The sequence below is a fragment of the Rattus norvegicus genome, chromosome 17, assembly GCF_021556685.1.
Source record: "Rattus norvegicus strain SHRSP/BbbUtx chromosome 17, alternate assembly SHRSP_T2T, whole genome shotgun sequence".
NCBI classification, from domain to species: domain Eukaryota; kingdom Metazoa; phylum Chordata; class Mammalia; order Rodentia; family Muridae; genus Rattus; species Rattus norvegicus.
In genome coordinates, this window is record NC_141550.1 from 63,977,750 (window position 1) to 63,998,745 (window position 20,996).

Genomic DNA, 20,996 nt, shown 5'->3' on the forward strand with positions numbered 1-20,996 from the left:
AATGTAATCCACTACATAAACAAATTCAAAGAAAAAATATCTCTTTAGAAGCTAAAAAATAATTTGACAAAATACACCACCACTTCATGATAATAGTATTGGACAGATCAGGAATTCAAGATTCATACCTAAACATAATAAAAGCAATTTACTGCAAATAGCCAATATTAAAATAAATGGAGAGATATTTGAAACAATCCCTCCAAAATCAAGGAAAGGATGCCCACTCACCCCATATCTATTCAATATAGTACCCCAAATTCTAGCTCAAACAATAAGACAAGAAAAACGGATCAAGGGGATACAAACTGGTAAAGAAGTAAAGGTATGACTATTTGTAGATGCTATGATACTATACATAAGTGACCCAAAAATTCATCCAGAGAACTTCTACAGCTGAAAAACAACTTCAGGCAAGTGTCTGGAGTAGAAGCCCTTGGTTCTGCCAAGGTTGGACCCCTCAGTGTAGGGGAATGTCAAAGTGGGGAGGTGGGGAGGGGTGGGTGGTTGGGTGGGGGATCACCCTCAGAAAGGTGAGGGGATTGGATAGGGGGTTTATCGATGGGAAACTGGGAAAGGTGATAGCATTTGATATGTATACTGAAAAATATCCAATAAAAAAAGAAGCCAACCACCAAAAACCCAAATCAAAAAAATTGGGTATAAAACTAAGCAGAGAATTTACAACAGAAGAATCTCCAATGGCTGAGAAGCACTTAAAGAAATGTCCAAAGTCCTTGGTCATCAGGGAAATGTAAATTAAAACGACCCTGATATTCCACTTTATACCATTCAGAATGGCTAAGACCAAAAACTCAGGGGACAACAAATGTTGGCAAAGATGTGGAGAAAGTAAAACACCCCTCCACTGCTGCTAGGATTGCAAACTGGTACAACTACTATGGAAATCAATCTGGAGACTCCTCAGATAATTAGAAATAGATCTATCTGAAGATCTAGCTATACCATTCCTGGGCACATACTCAATAGATGTCTAACTTGCCACAGGGACACATGTTCCATTATGCTCATAGTGGCCTTGTTTGTGATATCCAGAAGCTGGCAGCAACCCAGATGCCCCATAACAGAAGAATGGACACAGAAAATGTGGTTCATTTACATAATGGAATTCTACTCAGCTATCATGAATGAGAACATCCTGAGTTTGGCAGGCAAATAGATGGAAAAAGAAAATATCATCCTGAGTGAGGCAACTCAGAGCCAAAAGGACTCACTAATAAGTGGATATTAGCCAGAAAAATACAGAATACCCAGGATACAGTCCATAGAACTCCCAAAATTTAACAAGCCTAAAGACCCAATGGAAGATGCTTCAATCCCACTTGGGAGAAGAAAGCAATCACAGGAGGAGGATGGGAGGGATATACCTGGGTCGGAAATAAAACAGGGAGGTGAAGAGGGAAACAAGATCAGGTATCGGGTTGGGGAATAGGACTGAACCCCTGAGGACCAGCAAAAAAGATGAAAACAGACAACCTCAGGTGATAGTAAGTAGGGGACCTTCCAAAATATACCAGCGACCTGGGGGTTGAGGGACTCTTAGGATTCAACAGGAGGGAGATTAGATGAAGTGTCCTACAGTTGCAAGTGGGAATTTGTAGATACCACCTGCAGCAGAAAGGCAGGGCATCAAGTGAAGCATGGAGTTGCCATCCCATAGTCAAAAACGGTGACCCAGTTTGAAAGAACTTCTGGGACAAAATGGAGAAGAGCCTGAGGCAAAGGAGGGCCATAGACAGACCCAAAGTGGGATCCAGCTCAAGGGGATGCCCCATAGCTTGACACTATTACTGAGGCTATGGAGTGTCCACAAAAGGGGGCCTATTGTGACTGCTCCCCTGAAAGACCTAACAAACAATTGAAGGGTCAGATGCAGATATTTACCCCCAACCAATGGCTAGAAGCTGTTAACCCTTGTGGTTGAATTAGAAAAAAGCTGAAAGAAGTTGAGGATGGCGACCCTGTAGGAGGGCCAGCAATCTCAATTAACCTGGATGCTCAAGATCTCTCAGACACTGGACCACTAACCAGGCAGCACATACTAGCAAATATGAGGCCCCCAACACATATACAGAAAAGGACTATCAGGCCTGGTTCAGTCAGTGAAGATACACCTAACCCTCAAGAGAGTAGAGGCCCCAGAAAGTGAGGAGGTCTACTGGGGTGGGACATGGGGGTTGGAGACATCCTCATGGAGATGGGGGGAAGGTATGTGAGGTGGAACAGACAGAGGGTGAACTGGGGGGGGGAATCTAGGGTGCAAAAATGATTAAATAAATTTTAAAAATAAACAAAATATAGGAGTACACATAAACATGTAGAAGCCCTTAAAGGGGAAACACATAAATCTGTCAGAGAAATACAGGAAAACACAATCAAATTGGTGAATGAATTGAACAAAACCATCCAGGATCTAAAAATGAAAATAGAAACATTAAATAAAACACAAAGGGAGACAACCCTGAAGTCACAGATGCAAGCATCACCAACCAAATAAAAGACATAAAAGAGAAACTCTTAGTTGTAGAAGATAAAATAGAAGACCTTGACACATCTGTTAAAGAAAACACAAAAAGCATAAAACTCCAAGCTCAAAATATTCAAGAAATCCAGGACACAATAAAAATACCAAACCTGGTATAGGGCCTCTGGGAACAGGATGATAGGGGCACTCAACCTGCGGTCCAGACACCTCCTGGATCTGAAGGGACCTGGTCAAACAGCTCCCTGCACCCAAATCCTGTGGGAGGGAGAGCTAGACCTTCAGAGGGGCAGACACACCTGGGAAGCCACAGGAGACTACTCTCTGCCCACATTTCTGACTCTAGAAGAAAATGGCAACCGCCATCTGGGCCCCCTGTGCATAGGGTCCTGAGCAAAGGCAGGGCAGGCCCTTCTGGTTGCTGCCCTCACAGAGAGCTGAAACCCGGCTCTGAGAAGGGACTCCAGGCTCGAGAACAGAGGTAAGACCAACTTTTCTGCTCCAAGTGACCTGCCTGGTGGACTCAGGACTCACAAAGGTAAAATTCCTCCAGGACCAGGCACTTCTGGTTTCTAGATGGGGCCCAAACCTTGCTGATCTTGGCTCACAGCAACCTGCTCCCAAACCCCATGGGAGAGAGAGCTCACCACACAGACAGGTGGGCAATCCTGAGACTGCAGGGCAGGAGAGACCGCCAGTACTGCCCACCCCTGCCCACATCCCTGGCCCAAGAGGAAACTGTATAGTGCCCCTGGAAACAGGAAGATAGGAGCAGTCAAGCTGCAGGAACCCTGTGATCCAGACTGTGCCTGGATCTGAACTGACACAGTCAAACAGCTCCCTGCACCCAAATCCAGTATGGGGGAAAGTTAGACCTTCAGAGGGACAGACACTCCTGGGAAACCAGAGGAGACTACTCTCTGCCCACATTCCTGACTCAAGAGGAAAATGCCTTGTGCCATCTGTGCCCCCTGTGAACAGGAACATGGAAGTAGGGGCAGGCCCTTCTGGTTCCTGCCCACAGGGACAGCTGAAAGCCAGCGGACAGGAATGACTTCACGCCTGAGAACAGAACACTCTGTTCCCATAACTGGCTGAAAGAAAACAGGAAAACAAGTCTACAGCACTCCTGATACACAGGCTGACAAGATGGTCAAGCCACTGTCAGAAACAGCATGACAAGTTAACACCAGAGAAAACCTGATGGCAAGAGGAAAGTGCAGGAACCCAAGCAACAGAAACCAAGACTACATGGCATCATCAGAGCCCAATTTTCACACCAAAGGAAACACTGAATATCCAAACACACCAGAAAAAGCAAGATCTAGTCTTAAAATCACATTTTAACATGAGGATGGAGGAATTTAAGAAGGTCATAAATAACTCCCTTAAGGAAATATAGGACAACACAAGTAAACAATTAGAAGCCCTTAAAGAGGAAACACAAAAATCCCTTAAAGAACTACTGGAAAAAACAACAAAACAGGAGAAGGAAATGAACAAAACCATCCAGGAGTTAAAAATGGAAATAGAAACAATAAAGAAAGCACAAAGGGAGATAACCCTGGAGATAGAAAACATAGGGAAGAGATCAGGAGTCTCAGATGCGAGCATCACCAAGAGATAGAAGAGAGAATCTCCGGAGCAGAAGATTCCATAGAAAATATCGACACAACTGTCAAAGATAATGTAAAACGGAAAAACCTACCAGCCCAAAACATACAGGAAATCCAGGACACAATGAGAAGATCAAACCTAAGGATAATAGGTATAGAAGAGAGTGAAGATTCCCAGCCCAAAAGACCAGTAAATATCTTCAACAAAATCATAGAAGAAAACTTCCCTAACCTTAAGAAAGATGCCCATAAAAATACAAGAAGCCTACAGAGCTCCAAATAGATTGGACCAGAAAAGAAACTCCTCCCATCACATAATAGTCAAAACACCAAATGCACAAAACAAAAAAGAATATTAAAAGCAGTAAGGGAAAAAGGTCAAGTGACATATAAAGGCAGACCTATCAGAATTACACCAGACTTCTCGCCAGAGACTATGAAAGTCAGAAGATCCTGGACAGATGTCATACAGACTCAAAGAGAACACAAATGCCAGCCCAGGTTACTGTATCCAGCAAAACTCTCAATTAACATAGATGGAGGAACCAAGATATTCCATGACAAAACCAAATTTACACAATATCATTCTACAAATACAGCCCTACAAAAGATAATAAATGGTAAAGCCCAACAGAAGGAGGCAAGCTACACCCTAGAAAAAGCAAGAAACTAATCTTTTTGCAACAAAACAAAGAGAAGAGAAGCACACAAACATAATCTCACCTCCAAATACGAAGATAACAGGAAGCAACAATCACTATTCCTTAATATCTCTCAATACCAATGGGTTCAATTCCCCAATAAAAAGACACAGATTAACAAACTGGATACGCAATGAGGACCCTGCATTTTGCTGCAAGCAGGAAACACATCTCAGAGACAAAGACAGACACTACCTCAAAATAAAAGGCTGGAAAACAACTTTCCAAGCAAATGGTCTGAAGAAGCAAGCTGGAGTAGCCATTCTAATATCGAATAAAATTGATTTTCAACCAAAAGTCATCAAAAAAAATAAGGAAGAACACTTCAAATTCCTCAAAGGAAAAATCCACCAAAATTAACTCTCAATCATCAATATCTATGCTCAAAATACAAGGGCATCAACATACGTAAAAGAAACCTTACTAAAGCTCAAAGAACACATTGCACCTCACACAATAATAGTATGAAATTTCAACACCCCACTCTCACCAATGGACAGATCATGGAAACAGAAATTAAAAAGAGACATAGTCAGACTAACAGAAGTTATGAACCAAATGGACTTAACAGATATTTACAGAACATTCTATCCTAAAACAAAAGGATATACCTTCTTCTCACCACCTCATGGTACTTTCTCCAAAATTGACCATATAATCTGTCACAAAACAGGCCTCAGCAGATGAAGAAAGATAGAAATAATCCCATGCGTCCTATCAGACCACCATGGGCTAAGGCTGGTCTTCAATAACAATCAGGCAAGAACGCCCACATATACATGGAAGTTGAACAATGCTCTACTCAATGATAACCTGGTCAAGGAAGAAATAAAGAAAGAAATTGAAGACTTCTTAGAATTTAATGAAAATGAAGGTACAACATACCCAAACTTATGGGACACAATGAAAGCTGTGCTAAGAGGAAAACTCATAGGTCTGAGTGCCTGCAGAAAGAAACAGGAGAGAGCATATGTCAGCAGCTTGACAACACACCTAAAAGCTCTAGAACAAAAAGAAACAAATACACCCAGGAGGAGTAGAAGGCAAGAAATAATCAAACTCAGAGCTGAAATCAACCAAGTAGAAACAAAAAGGACTATACAAAGAATCAACAGAACCAAAAGCTGGTTCTTTGAGAAAATCAACAAGATAGATAAACCCTTAGCCAGATTAACCAGTGGACACAGAGACTGTGTCAAAATTACCAAAATCAGAAATGAAAAGGGAGACATAACAACAGAATCAGAGGATATTCCAAAAATTAATCAGATCTTACTACAAAAGCCTATATTCAACAAAACTTGAAAATCTAGAGGAAATGGCCAATTTCCTAGATAAATACCAGGTACCAAAGTTAAACCAGAAACAGATAAACCATTTAAACAACCCCATAACCCCCGAAAGAAATAGAAGCAGTCGTTAAAAGTCTCTCAACCAAAAAGAGCCCAGGTCTAGATGGGTTCAGTGCAGAATTCTATCAGACCTTCATGGAAGTCCTCATGCCAATACTATCCAAACTATTCCACAAAATTGAAACAGACAGAATGCTATGGAAATCCTTCTATGAAGCCACAATTACTCTTATACCTAAACCACACAAAGACCCAACAAAGAAAGAGGACTTCAGACCAATTTCCCTTATGAATATTGACACAAAAATACTCAATAAAATTCTTGCAAACCGAAACCAAGAACACATCAATACAATCATCCATCATGATCAAGTAGGATTCATCCCAGGTATGCAGGGATGGTTTAATATAAGGAAAACCATCAATGTAATCCATTATATAAACAAACTGAAAGATAAAAACCACATGATCATTCCATTAGGTGCTGAGAACGCATTTGACAAAATTCAACACCCCTTCATGAAAAACATCCTGGAAAAAACAATATCTAAACATAGTCCATATCTAAACATAGGAAAAGCCATATACAGCAAACCAGAAGCTAACTACTGGGGAGGAACTTGAAGTAATCCCACTAAAATCAGGGACTAGACAAGGCTTCCCACTCTCTCCCTACTTATTCAATATAGTTCTCGAAGTCCTAGCCAGAGCAATCCGACAACAAAAGGAGATCAAAGGGATACAGATTGGAAAGGAAGAAGTCAAAAGATCACTATTTGCAGATGATATGATAGTATATTTAAGTGATCCCAAAAGTTCCACCAGAGAACAACTAAACCTGATAAACACCCTCAGCAAAATTGCTCTGTATAAAATAAACTCAATTAAATCAGTGGCCTCCCTCTACCCAAAAGATAAACAAGCAGAGAAAGACATTAGGGAAACAACACCATTTGTAATAGTCCCCAATAACATAAAATATCTCAGTGTGACTTTAACCAAACAAGTGAAAGATCTGTATGATAAGTACTTCAAGTCTCTGAAGAAAGAAATTGAAGATCTCAGAAGATTGAAAGATCTCCCATGCTCCTGGATTGGCAGGATTAATATAGTAAAAATGACCATTTTACTAAAAGCGATCTACACATTCAATGCAATATCCATCAAAATTCCAATCTAATTCTTCATAGAGTTAGACAGAACAATTTGCGAATTCATCTGGAATAACAAAAAACCCAGGATAGCTAAAACTATCATCAACAATAAGAGGACTTCCGGGGGAATCTCTATCCCTGAACTCAAGCAGTATTACAGAGAAATAGTGATTAAAAACTGTATGGTATTGGTACAGAGACAGGCAGATAGATCAGTGGAATAGAATTGAAGACCCAGAAAAGAACCCACACACCTATGGTCACTTGATTTTTAACAAAGCAGCCAAAACCATCCAATGGAAAAAAGATAGCATTTTTCAGCGAATGGTGCTAGTTTAACTGGAGGTCAGCATGTAGAAGAATTCAGATTGATCCATGCTTATCACCCTGTACAAAGTTTAAGTCCAAGTGGATCAAGGACCTCCACATCAAACCAGATACATCCAAACTAATAAAAGAAAAAGTGGGGAAGAATCTCGAACACATCAGCACTGGAGAAAATTTCCTGAACAAAACACCAATGGCTTATGCTCTAAGATCAAGAATTTACAAATGGGATCTCATAAAGCTACAAAGTTTCTGTAAGGCAAAGGACACTGTCCTTAGGATAAAACGGCAACCAACAGATTGGGAAAAGATCTTTTCCAATCCTAAAATTGATAGAGGTCTTATATCCAAAATGTACAAAGAACTCATGAAGTTAGACTGCAGGGAGACAAATAACTCTATTAAAAATGGGGTTCAGCCCACACATATACAGCCATCCAATTAGACAAGATGGATGAAGCAAAGAAGTGCAGGCCGACAGGAGCCGGATGTAGATCTCTCCTGAGACACACAGCCAGAATACAGCAAATACATAGGCGAATGCCATCATTAAACCACTGAACTGAGAACGGGACCCCTGTTGATGGAATCTTAGAAAGGACTAAAAGAGCTTGAAGGGGCTTGAGACCCCATATGAACAACAATGCCAACCAACCAGAGCTTCCAGGGACTAAGCCACTACCCAAAGACTATACATGGACTGACCCTGGTCTCCAACTGCATACGTAGCAACGAATGGCCTAGTAAGAGCACCAGTGGAAGGGGAAGCCCTTGATCCTGCCAAGACTGAACCCCCAGTGAACGTGATTGTTGGGGAGAGGGTGGTAATGAGGGGAGGGTGGGGAGGGGAACACCCATAGAGAAAGGGAAGGGGAGGGGTTAGGGTGATGTTGGCCCGGAAACCGGGAAGGGGAATAACAATTGAAATGTAAATAAGAAATATCAAGTTAATAAAGATGGGAAAGAAAAAAAAAAGAAACCAGCAAAGCGTGCTCAAAAATACGAGTTCAAAAATAAATATACTTTACATAGAATAATTTGTTTATGGAAATCCAGATATGAAATCAAAATTTTCATAGCTTTTGAGAAAGTTTCCACTTAATAAATGAGTGAATAGTTTGGAATATTAAAAATCTTACCTGGCTAGCTCTTTTACATATTCTTTATTTTTCTTCCATTCCTTCTCCAATCTATTCTTCAGGGATTGATTTTCCTTAGTATACTTCTTTAATTGTTTTTCATCTTTTTCAGACTTTGCATAAAAGAAAAATATTTTCAAAAATATAGATACCCTCTTTTATTTCTTAGAAATATTACTTTTAATGAGTTCATGGCAATATGTTTAGACAGGCTCACAAATTCCATTTTTGAGTATGATACAACTAATTACAAACTTCCAAATAATCACCATCCTCAAGACATCAAATTGATTAATGTTGTTCACCATTAACTTTTCCAAATGCTTATTTACAGACTTTGATGGTAAAGATGTCTTCCCTATAATTAAGTGAAACATCTCTCATCTCTCATTGGGTGTTTTCTTTCAGGAGGCCTTAGTTATCCTGAAAGACCTGACCTCATCTACAAATAGTTTCTATCACTAATCATCTTCATGTATATTGAATCTCCTTTTTCAATCCTGCTTACTATTAAACTCTCCAAGTCATTAAGCACATGTTTTATTTTAAGCCTTCATTATTCTTCACTTCTTGAAAGCAATCATGAACAATGATCAACCTCACACCTTGCTCTTCAAGCAGACCTGCCTTTCAAACCAGCGACTTCCGATGCTTATTTCTGCCCTGTCCACTTTTGTTCACATGAAAGGTCTCTCAGAATTCTTTTGTCTTAAATACTTTAACTCAGTGCACCTACTTCTTAACTCAGGTCACTTAAAAATCTATGTCTTCCTTATCATTCAGTTCTTGCAGACAATGCTTTGAGAGAATTGCTTCTGAACATAAACAGAAACTTTAGATTTTTTTTTTGCAATGTCAATCCTGGTTTTCAACTTGACTAGTTGGGAAAGGGAACTTTCAGCTGATGAATTGCGTCCATCTGACTGGCCTACGTTATGTCTGGGGGACATTTTCTTGATTGTTTATTGATGTACTATGGCCCAGTCTACTGTGACAGTACTATCCCTAAGCAGGCTTTCTGGGGCTATAATAAAAGTAACAGAACATGAGCCTAGGAAGTAATAGGTACCCTTCTGTGGTCTCTTCTCCACTCCCTGCTACCTTTAGTTTCTATCCTAGCTGGTTTAGAATACAGGTTTCCTTAAAAAGTAGTCAGAGATGGACTAGACGTAGTCGGACTATATATAACTTGTAAGCTGAAACAACACTCTCCTCTTCCATTTAGTTTGAATCATCCAAGGAACAGAAAGAAAATTAGAACACCTGGCATGTGTGGATATTTAATTTGTAGGGAAGGAATTATCCCCTCAAGATATTTTACACCAATCCATTCTCACTCCACTCCTTGTACTTGGTCACCCACCCTGCCCATTCTCTTCACATCTCCTCTCCTACCCTGGGCAGCAGAGGCAGTTCTAGGACATGCTAGTGATCAGAGTCACTGGACTCTGTGGGGGTTACTCTAGCTAAGGCTCCTAGCAATGGGGAATATAGACTCAAACTGGCCACCTCCTGGTTCAGGTAGGACTCCCAGTGCAGGGATAAAGGCAGGAACCCACACACAAAACCTTCTCTGAAAATGTGTCCTGCCTAGAAGATGTACAGGGAGAAAGATGGGGCAGAGAAAGAGCAAATGGCCAACCAATGACTGTCCCAAATATAGAGCCATTCCATGGGCAAAAACTAACCTCTGAGCTTAATAATGATACACTTCTATGCTTGTCAACAGGAACCTAGCATAACTGTCCTCTGAAAGGCTTAGCCCAGCTGCTGACTGAAGCAGATGCAGAGATACACAGCCCAATATTAGATGGAGCTCTAGGAGCCATATGGAAGAGTTTGAAGAAGGACTGAGAGGATCCGAGAAAGACAAGAACTCCAGAGGAAGCCCAACAGAGTCATCTAATGGCACCCTTGGATTCTCCCAGAGCCTGGATTACCAAAAAAGAGTGAGTACAGGATTGACCTAAACTCCTTGCATATATGATGCATATGAGCAGCTTGGCCTTCATCTGGATCCTAAAACAATTGTAGCAGGGGCTGTCCTTGAGTCAGTTGCCTGCCTGAGATCCTGTTCCCAAAATGATCTACCTTGTCTGGACTCAGTCAGAAAGGATATTTCTAGGCCTCAAGGACATGTTTAGGGAGATGATGGAGGTGCTAGCATCCAGAGGAAATGTGGGAGGATCTCTGAGGGAGTAATTGGAGGAAAGGGGGAAATGATACTGAGATATAGTGTGAATAAATTAATTTAATAGAAAAGTCCCTTCTCATTTATATATTATTATGTTAATATCAAGGTTTTCTTAATCATTGACATCTTTTTGTGGTATTGATTTCTACTTTTGAAAATCTTTGCAACATCTTTCAATCTTTTGAAAATACATGCAACATACTTGTAGAAATATAATTGTTGAGATCTTAATAAATTTATGTCTGACAGTTTCATAAAAAGTGACTCCAGTCATTCTGTTACAAGAATATTTATCAACATATCATTATTTCAGATATATGGAAAGCATATTAATATTAATACAATGAGGGTGATTTTCTTTGAAATCTAAGAAAAAAACTTGTAGAAGGAATTTAATCCATCAGCATGGCTATTCTGGCTAGAATTCATACATGACTTTAGTCCTCACCTATATTCCCAAACAATAAAAGTCAAGGTAGTTTGTAGAAAGAAGCACCCAAGTTTGAAAATGATATCTAATTGAGTGGCAGACAGAGTAACAAATCAGAGAAAGCTTTGGCAGAATAGGATCTGCCCAACTCTCATGAGAAGAGAGAAGAAATGGAAGCTAATTAAGGGAGCAGTAGAAGGAATGCAAGTAAGAGAAGGCAGCTTTTTTAGGAGAGTTCTACAAAGACAGGTTGAAGAGAGAATAATCTGGACACAGGTGAAGACAAAACAAGCCAGAAAATGAGATGGAGCCAGAAGTATTAACAGATTGCTAGAGTTAGATTAAGGCCAAGAGAAATGCCAGGTTGAACCAGTCATTTTGAAGAGGAGTTGGAGACGTAACAACTGAGTGGAAGCAGCCGCTATGAGTCTAGCTAACAAGAATGAGTGAGGTTATTCACAGTATGTCTCAGAACCTGAAAACAAGAACATTCTAGGCCTACATTAGAATGGAGAGAGGCTAGAAGCTTCCAGGACTAGGCAATAAGCCTCCAAGATGGCAATTAGAGAGACAAACAAAAACTACTTTTTTTAAATAAATTAATCTTTTCTTAATATGTATTTATTATGCATACATCATACAGCTTTCTGCTGTATGGTTGTGAGCCACCATGTGGTTGCTGGGAATTGAACTCAGGACCTATGGAAGAGCAGACAGTGATCTTAACCACTGAGCCATCTCTCCAGCCCTAAAAACTACTTTTATAAAAGTTTTCAATATCTCTTCATCCACTGCAAAGATCAGCAGTTAAAAAATGTCTACTGCCTCTGAAAGCTGGATCTGTCTAATGTAACTTCAGGAGCTGATCTACTGTGGCTTATGGACATCAGTGGTAAGAATGACTACAGCACTGTTCCAACTCCATGTTTACAATGAAATCCTCTAATCTCAATTTCTATGAAGGAAACTGAATGAAAGTGAAATCTGTAAAGTTTGGTGAATAGTTACTTCGTTTTTGTTACCCAGGCTCATGAGGCAAGAAAAGTGTTTTGAGACATTTTTCAACAGCAAATCTTACTAAGAAATCATCCTTTCTGCAGATTGAGAAGACTTCTCTATGAAGTCAGTGGAACACGCACTGCCATTCTCAGGCACAAATGTATCAAATACATTTTTAATTTGTCATCAGCAAAATAAGTCATATTACCTAAAATACTGTCATTACTACTGTCAAAGACAAGTCCCTTTACAGTAGCACAGAAATGATAAATATTAACAAATGTGCAAATGTATACTTACTGAATCTTTCAGAAGTTCTTCATCTTTCCCAGTATTCTGTCTTACTTTATTTCTTAAACTTGAATTTTCCTGTTCAAGCCTAAAAGATGCATTTAAAAGAAATTATTATTATGAAAAATATTAAGTACCACATGGTTTCAGAACAAATATTTAAAGGACTACTCACATAAATTCTGTGTATTTTAAAAACATACGGTACAGAAACTCTTTTCTCTATGGGCATTTTGTGGAAATCATGCAAAACGAGTAGGTCATATGAATAATGATGTATTTTACCTCTTTTGTCCTTATGATGCTGTTTATAAAGCCCAGTGCTATATGATGCACATACATTTCAATTCGATTCCATTCACAGTGCTAATTTTATCTCATTTAACTTATAGAAGGAATTTTCACAATATGTACTTATAAATCCATAAACTTACCTGATGTTTATTTTATAAATATGCTGTTCCACTTGATTACCATAAATTTAAAATGATGATGCCTGAAAATATAGAGGCTCTGGGTATTCTCTTGTGCAAATGGGGCTATAGAGAGAAATGTTTATCAGATTGGCCTCTGCTGCAATAAGAAGACCACATTCTCCTTGAACGCCCAAGAAAACATGGCCTCATCTATAAGACACTCGGTTTTCAAGCATGTACAGTGTTAAAGGTACAGAGGTGTTGGAACAATAGTCCAGTAAAAAGCCCACGAGACCAGGTTGTGCTTATCTGGTTAGGTTCCTCTCAGGGGTTCTCTGAAGAGGTTATGTATGAAGCTCCGAAAGTGAGAGCAAATTTGCACGAGAGGTAATAGGGCATTGATAAAGCATGACTGGGAGATACCTGCTGAGGAAACCTGCAGGCACTGAGCAAAATAGACTGAGAAGCAACACATGCCACAAATAGTCTAGCACTGAGACAGGCCTATAAGTCAGATGCTGCCACTATGTGTATCATATATGGGATCTGACACTACAAGATTTACTGTTGATTCTTCTGTGTCTCCAACTTGCTTGGATGAAATCTTTTCTTGTGGTTTTCAATTCCTGGACTCACAAGTTGGAATATTTATACTGTCTCTTGTCTAGTAGAACTCATCTTTTTTGTTTGACTGAGGCTTACAGCTAAGAATTTGATTGATTACAGAATAGATTTTGGATTTTAAAATAACATTATACTGTGTAGTTTTTTCAAGTTGTTTGATAAACAGTACTACAAATAATAAATGAATTATATATTTCTAGATTTTAACAAACTGCCCTTTTATATTCTGTTGATGGAATTTTAATCAATACATATTTTGTTCAAACAACTTAAATATATTGATCGAATACTTTTTAAATAAAGGTTCTTTCTCTAACCAGATGATTTTATATTTAATAGATCAAAATCTAGCAGTCCAGCATAGAAAATGATGTTCATTGCAGCATAGCAATACTATTATTTTAAAGAATTATACTTGCTATTTCACGAATAATAAGAGTTATAAAATCTCATTAACATTGTGGTTTGGAGAAGAATGTTTTGAAATTGATGAAAAGTTTGAAAATTACCAGCCTGGGACAGGATCTTTCTGGTTCCCATCTGCACCTGGAGATGACCCTATGCCACAGCACATCATATCTAAATCCCACTCAGAGAGAGCTGATCTCCCAAGAGTGTTGACACACCTGAGAGCACTGGTGAAACCATGATTCAACTCAAATACCTGGCCCAAGAGGGACCTTCCTGGAGCTCTCAGAACACAGGAACCAAGGCACAGTCTGAAACGGGATCCTTCCAGTTTCCACCTGAGCCTAAGGCTGATCCTGTGCCACAGATTCAGCTGGGAGAGAGGCAGTCTCCCAAGAGTGCTGACACACAGGTTTATAGGAGGGTCAAGCCACTGTCAGAGACAGCAAGACCAGTTAAGAGCAGAAATAACCAGATGGTAAGGGGCAAGTGTAAGAGACTATGCAACAGAAACTAAAGCCACTTGACATTATTATAACTCAGTTCTCCAACCACAGCAAGTCTTGGATACACCAACACAATGTAAAAGCAAGATTCTGATTTAAAATCACATCTCATGATGATAATAGAGGATTTGAAGAAGGCATAAATAACTTCCTTAAAGAAATACAGGAGAACAGTAGAAGCCCTTAAAGAGGAAACACAAAAATCCCTTAAAGAATTACAGGAAAACACAACCAAACAGGTAAAGGAATTGAACAAAACCTTCCAGGATCTAAAATTGTGGATAGAAATGATAAAGAAATTACAAAGAGAGAAAAAACCTAGGAAACCTTGGAGATAGAAAACCTAGGAAAGAGTTCAGGAGTCATAGACTCAAACATCACCAACAGAATACAAAAGATTGAAGAGAGAACCTCAGGGACAGAGGATACTATAGAAAACATTGACACAATAGTCAAAGAAATGAAAAAAAGCAAAAACATCCTAACCCAAAACATCCAGGAAATCCAGGACACACTGAGAAGACCAAAACAAAGTATAATTGGTATACAAGAGAATGAAGATTCCCAACTTAAAGGGCCAGTATATATCTTCGAGAAAATTATAGAATATATCCCTAAAGAAAGTCCCCCCCCCAAAAAAAAAAAACCCAAAGAGCCTACAGAACTCCAAGTACATTGGACCAGAAAAGAAATAGTCACATAATAGTCAAAACACCAAAAACAGAAAACAAAGAAAGAATAAGAAAAGCAGTAAGGGAAAAAGGTCAAGTAACATATAAAGGCAGATCTAACAGAATTACACCAAACTTCTCAACAGAGATTATGAAAGGTAGAAGATCCTGGGCAGATGTCATACAGATATTAATAGAACACATATGCCAGTCCAGGCTACTATACCCAGAAAAACTCTCAGTTAACATATATGAAGAAAACAAGATATTCCATGACAAAAACAAATTTACACAATATCTTTCCACAAATCCAACCCAACAAAAAAAGATAGATGAAACACTCCAACACAAGGAGGGAAACTACACCCTAGAAAAAGCAAGAAAGTAATCATATTTCAATTAATCCAAAAAAAGATAGCCACAGAAACATAATTCCACCTCTACAGAAAAAAAAATTACAGGAAACAACAATCACTTATCATTAATAGCTCTTAACACCAATGGACTCAATTCCCCAATAAAAAGACTAACAGACTGGACACACATCTCATTCATAAAAAACACTTTACTAAAGATCAAATCACACATTTTACCTCACCCAGTAAAAGTAGAGACTTCAACAACCCACTCTCGTCAAGGAACAGATCATGGAAACAGAAAATATACAGAGACACAGTGAAGCTAACAGAAGTTATGAGCCAAATGAATTTAACAAGTATCTGAAGAATATTATTCCTAAAAGAATATAACTTCTTTTCAGTACCTCATGGTACCTTCTCCAAAACTGACAATAGAATCAGTCATAAAACAGGCCTCAACAGAAGCCTGAAGATTACAAGAAGACTGAAATAATCGCATGCATTCTATCAGATCACCACGGAAAAGGTGATAACAAAAACAACAAAATAAAACAACAAAAAACCCCCAAAAACAGAAAGCTCACATACACATGGATGCCAAACCTCACTCTACTCGATGATAACTTGACCAAGAAAGAAATAAAGAAATTAAAGACTTTTTAGAATTTAATGAAAATGTAAGACACGAAATACCCAAACTTATAGGACCCAAGGAAAACAGTGCTAAGAGGAACGCACATAGCTCTGAGTGCCTCCAAAAAGAAACTAGAGAAAGCTTGACAGCACACTTGAAAGCTCTACATAAAAAAGAAGCAAATATACCCTAAAGGAGTAGACAGCAGGCAATAATCAAACTCAGGGCTGAAACCAACCATGTAGAAACAAAAAGAACTATACGAAGATTCAATAAAACTGGGAATTGGTTCTTTGAGAAAATCAACAAGATAGATAAACCCTTAGACAGACTAATCAGAAAGCAAAGAGTCATTATTCAAATTAACAAAATCAGAAATGAAAAGGGAGACATAACAACAGAAACTGAGGAAATTCAAAAGATCATCAAATCCTACTGCAAAGGCCTATACTCAACAAAACTGGAAAATCTGGAAGAAATGGACATCTAGACAAATACCATATACCAAAGTTAAATCAGGATCAGATAAACCATCTAAACAGTCCCATAGTCCCTAAAAAATGGAAGCAGTCATTAAAAATCTCCCCCCACCCCAAAAAAGCAGAGAACCAGATGTGTTTAGTTCAGAATTCTATTAGACCTTCAAAGAAGACCTAATACCAATATTCTGCAAACTATTCCACAAAATAGAAACAGAAAGAACACTACCCAATTTGTTCTATGAAGCCACAGTTATGCTGATATCAAAGCCACACAAAGACCCAACTAAGAAAGAGAACTTCAGGCCAATTTCCCTTATGAATATCGATGACAAAAATATTCAATAATATTCTTGCAAACTGAATCCAAGAACCATCAAAACAATCTTCCAGTGTGATCAAGTAGGCTTCATCCCAGGGATGCAGGGAAGGTTCAATATAGGGTAATCCATCAAAGTATAAATTTCACCACGTAAACAAACTCTAAGGAAGAAAAAATCCCACAAGATCATTTCATAAGATGCTAAAAAAGCATGTAACAAAATTCAACATCCCTTCCAAAGGTTTTGGAACGATCAGGAATACAAGGCCCATACAAACATAGTAAAAGCAATATACAGCAAACCAGTGGCCGACATCAAACTAAACTGAGAGAAACTTGCAGCAATCCCACTAAAATCAGGGACTAGACAAGGCTGCCCACTCTCTCCATAGCTATTCAATATAGTACTTGAAATTCTATCTAGAACAATTAGACAACAAAAGGAGGTCAAAAGAATATAAATTGGAAAGAAAGAAATCAAAATATCACTATTTGCAGATGATATGATAGTATAGTTAAGTGACCCCAAAAGTTCCATCCTACAGCTGATAAACAATTTCAGCAAAGTGCCTGGATATAAATTTAACTCAAAGAAATCAGTAGCTTTTCTCTACTCAAAGGATAAACAGTCTAAGGAAGAAATTAGGGAAATGACACACTTCACAATAGCCATAAATAATATAAAAAACCTAATTGTGACTTTAATCAAGCAAGTGAAAGATCTGTATGACAACTTCAAGTCCCTAAAGAAAGAAATTGAAGATCTCAGAAGATGGAAAGATCTTCCATGATCATGGATTGGCACAATAATACAGTAAAAATGTCCATTTTCCAGAAAGCAATCTACAGATTCAAAGCAATCCTCATCAAAATTCTAACTCAATTCTTCATAGAGCTACAAAGATCAATTCTCAAATTCATTTGGAATAACAAAAAACTCAGGATAGCAAAAACTATTCTGTACAATAAAAAAACTTCTGAGGACTCACCATCCCTGACATCAAGCTGTACTACAGAGCAGTCGTGATAAAAACTACATAGTATTGGTACAGAGATAGACAGGTAGATCAATGAAATAGAGTTGAAGTCCCAAAAATGAAACCACACACCTATGTTTACTTGATCTTTTAGAAAAGATCTAAAACCATCCAGTGGAGAAAAAGACAGCATTTTCAAAAATCTTGCTTTTTCAACTAGCAGTCACCAGAGAAAGGACTGAGAAGGTGAAGATCCTGTAGGAATCCTGTAGGAAGATCAGCAATATCAAACAACCAGATGCTTTAGAGCTCTCAGGGACTAAACCACCCATGAAAGAATACACATGAAGGGACCCATGGCTCCAGCTACATATGTAGCAGAGGATGGCATTGTCTGGAATCAATAAGAGAAGAGGTCCTTGTTCTTGTGAAGGCTCATTTCCCCCAGCGTAGGGGAATGCCAGGGTTTTGAAGTGGGAGCGGGAGCATCTTCATAGAAGCAGAGGGAAGTTGGTAGCAGGGATGGGAAGGGGGCAAGTATAACATTTGAAATGTAAATATATAAAATATCCAATAAAAACAAATTGATCCATTCTTATCTCCCTGTGCAAATTTCAAGTTTAAGTGGATCAAGGACATCCACATAAAACCAGATACACTGAATCTAATAGAAGAGAAAGTGGAGAAAAACTTCGACCACATGGGCACAGGGGAAATTTTCCTGAACAGAACACCAATGGCTTATGCTCTAAGATGAAGAATTGGCCAATGGGACCTCATAAAATTGAAAGTTTTTATAAGGCAAAAGACACTGTCAATAGGACAAAACAGCAACCAACAGATTGGGAAAAAAAACATCTTTAACAATCCTATATCCGATATATATAAGGAACTGAAGAAAACAGAATCCAAAGAACCAAATCACCCTATTAAAAATGGGGAACAGAGCTAAACAGAGAATTCTCAACTGAGGAAACTCAAATGGCTGAGAAGCATCTAAAGAAAGGCTCACCATCCTTAGTCATCAGGGAAATGCAAATTAAAACAAGCCTAAAATTCCACCCCACACCAGTCAGAATGGCTAAGATCAAAAACTCAGGTGACAGTAAATATTTGTGAGGATGTGGAAAAATAGGAACACTCCTCCATTGCTGGTGGGGTTGCAAGCTGGTACAACTACTCTGGAAATTAGTCTGGAGGTTACTCAGAAAATTGGACATACCTGAGGACCCAGTTATACCATTCGTGGGCTTATACCCAAAGATGCTCCAACATGTAATAAGGACATGCATTTCACAGTGTTCATAGCAGCCATATTAATAATAGCCAGAAACTAGAAACATTCCTCAGCAGAGGAATGGATACAGAGAATGTGGTACAATTACACAATGGTGTACTACTCAGTTATTTAAACACAATGACTCCATGAAATTTACAAGCAAATAGATATACCTAGAAAATATCATCCTGAGTGAGGTAACTCAGTCACGAAAGAACACACAGGTATGTACATACTGATAAGTGGATTAGGCAGAACTTGGAATACCTATGATAAAGCTCATGGATCACATGAAGCTCAAGAGGAAGGGAGACCAAAGAAGGGTGAACAACATAATCAAGGGACGTAGAAGGGTGTGAGGAACTTGGGAGGAAGTTGGGGGAGTGGAAGGGGAAAGGGGGCAGTATCAGGTGTGGGAGGAGACAGGGGAGGTATCCAGTGGGTCAGGAAAGGTAAGAAACATATGTAGCAATGGGGGATGTGGAACTGGAGGTAAAAGTCAGAAAGTCCCAGAGGTCAGGAAAGTAAGAGGCTCCCAGATCCCCACAGTGATGACATTAGCTGAAATACCCCACAAAGAGGAGGCAAAACCTGTCAGGTCTATATTCAGAGGCTAGGCATTGCCCCCCTGGTTGGGGGATGAGGCCACCCACCCATCTCCAATATTTTAACCCAGTACTGCTCCTGTCTAAAGGAAATACATGGACAAAGAGTGGAGCAGAGACTAAAGGAATAGCCATCCAGGGACTGCCCAACCTAGGCATCTACCCCACATGCAGATATCAAACCAAGACATTATTGCTGATATGCTTGCTGACAGGAGCCTAATACCTCCAGGACTACAAGATCCCAACCAGTACAGATGCAGATGCTCAAATCCAACCATCAGACTGATCACAGGGACCCCAACAAGGAGTTAGGGAAGGACCAAAGGAGCTGAAGTGGCCTTATCTGGTATCAATGGCAGGGAAGGCCCTTGGTCCTGTGAAAGCTTGATCCCCTAGTGTAGAGGAATGCTAGGGCAGTGAGGCAAAAGTAGGTGCGTGGGTGGGGGAGTACTCTCATAGTAGCAGGGTAAGGGTGGATGGGATACAGGGCTGCAGAGGTGAAACTGGGAAAGGGTTTAACATTTGAAATGTAAATAAATCAAAAAATCCAATTTTTTTAAAAAAAGGAAAATGACCATAATGACTGTGATTTATTATTGACATATATTTCATACTCCACAGGACTAAGCAGTTTTCTCAAGTAGACATAGTGGCACATAGTGGCTCCACCCCCACCTGTCAAGCTATGGGTAGTTGATAGCCACTAAGAGAGGGAGAATGAGTTTACTTCAGGGACATGGAGTATGGTAGGTAGCCCATGCACCAGGAGACAGCACTCTGAAGAACTAACTGGACTCAGTGTGGAAGGAAGAGAAGGAGGTGAAAGAAGAACATGACACAGAAGAAGTAATAAAGTTCGAAAGGGGATCTAAGGTGAGATGTGAAAGTAGATATGTTCAAAATACAAAGAACTGCTGCCAAGGGACAAATAATAAAAATCACAATTATAATAATTTATGCCAAAATTTCAAAAATTTTCTCTGCTGAAAAACTCTTCAATGATAAGT

General features: G+C 39.1%; 1 protein-coding gene across 1 annotated transcript in view; it reads right to left on the reverse strand.

Annotated features, from left to right (window-relative positions):
• LOC103690071 (interaptin-like) overlaps window positions 1-20,996 on the reverse strand; it is a 280,698-nt gene that overhangs the window by 26,901 nt on the left and 232,801 nt on the right. The window contains exons 66-67 of the mRNA XM_087591928.1: window positions 12,716-12,794; window positions 8,793-8,905 (exon numbers count right to left, since the gene is read on the reverse strand). Coding sequence (XP_087448054.1) covers window positions 8,793-8,905; window positions 12,716-12,794 — 192 coding nt within the window. The remainder of the gene's footprint in view (window positions 1-8,792; window positions 8,906-12,715; window positions 12,795-20,996) is intronic.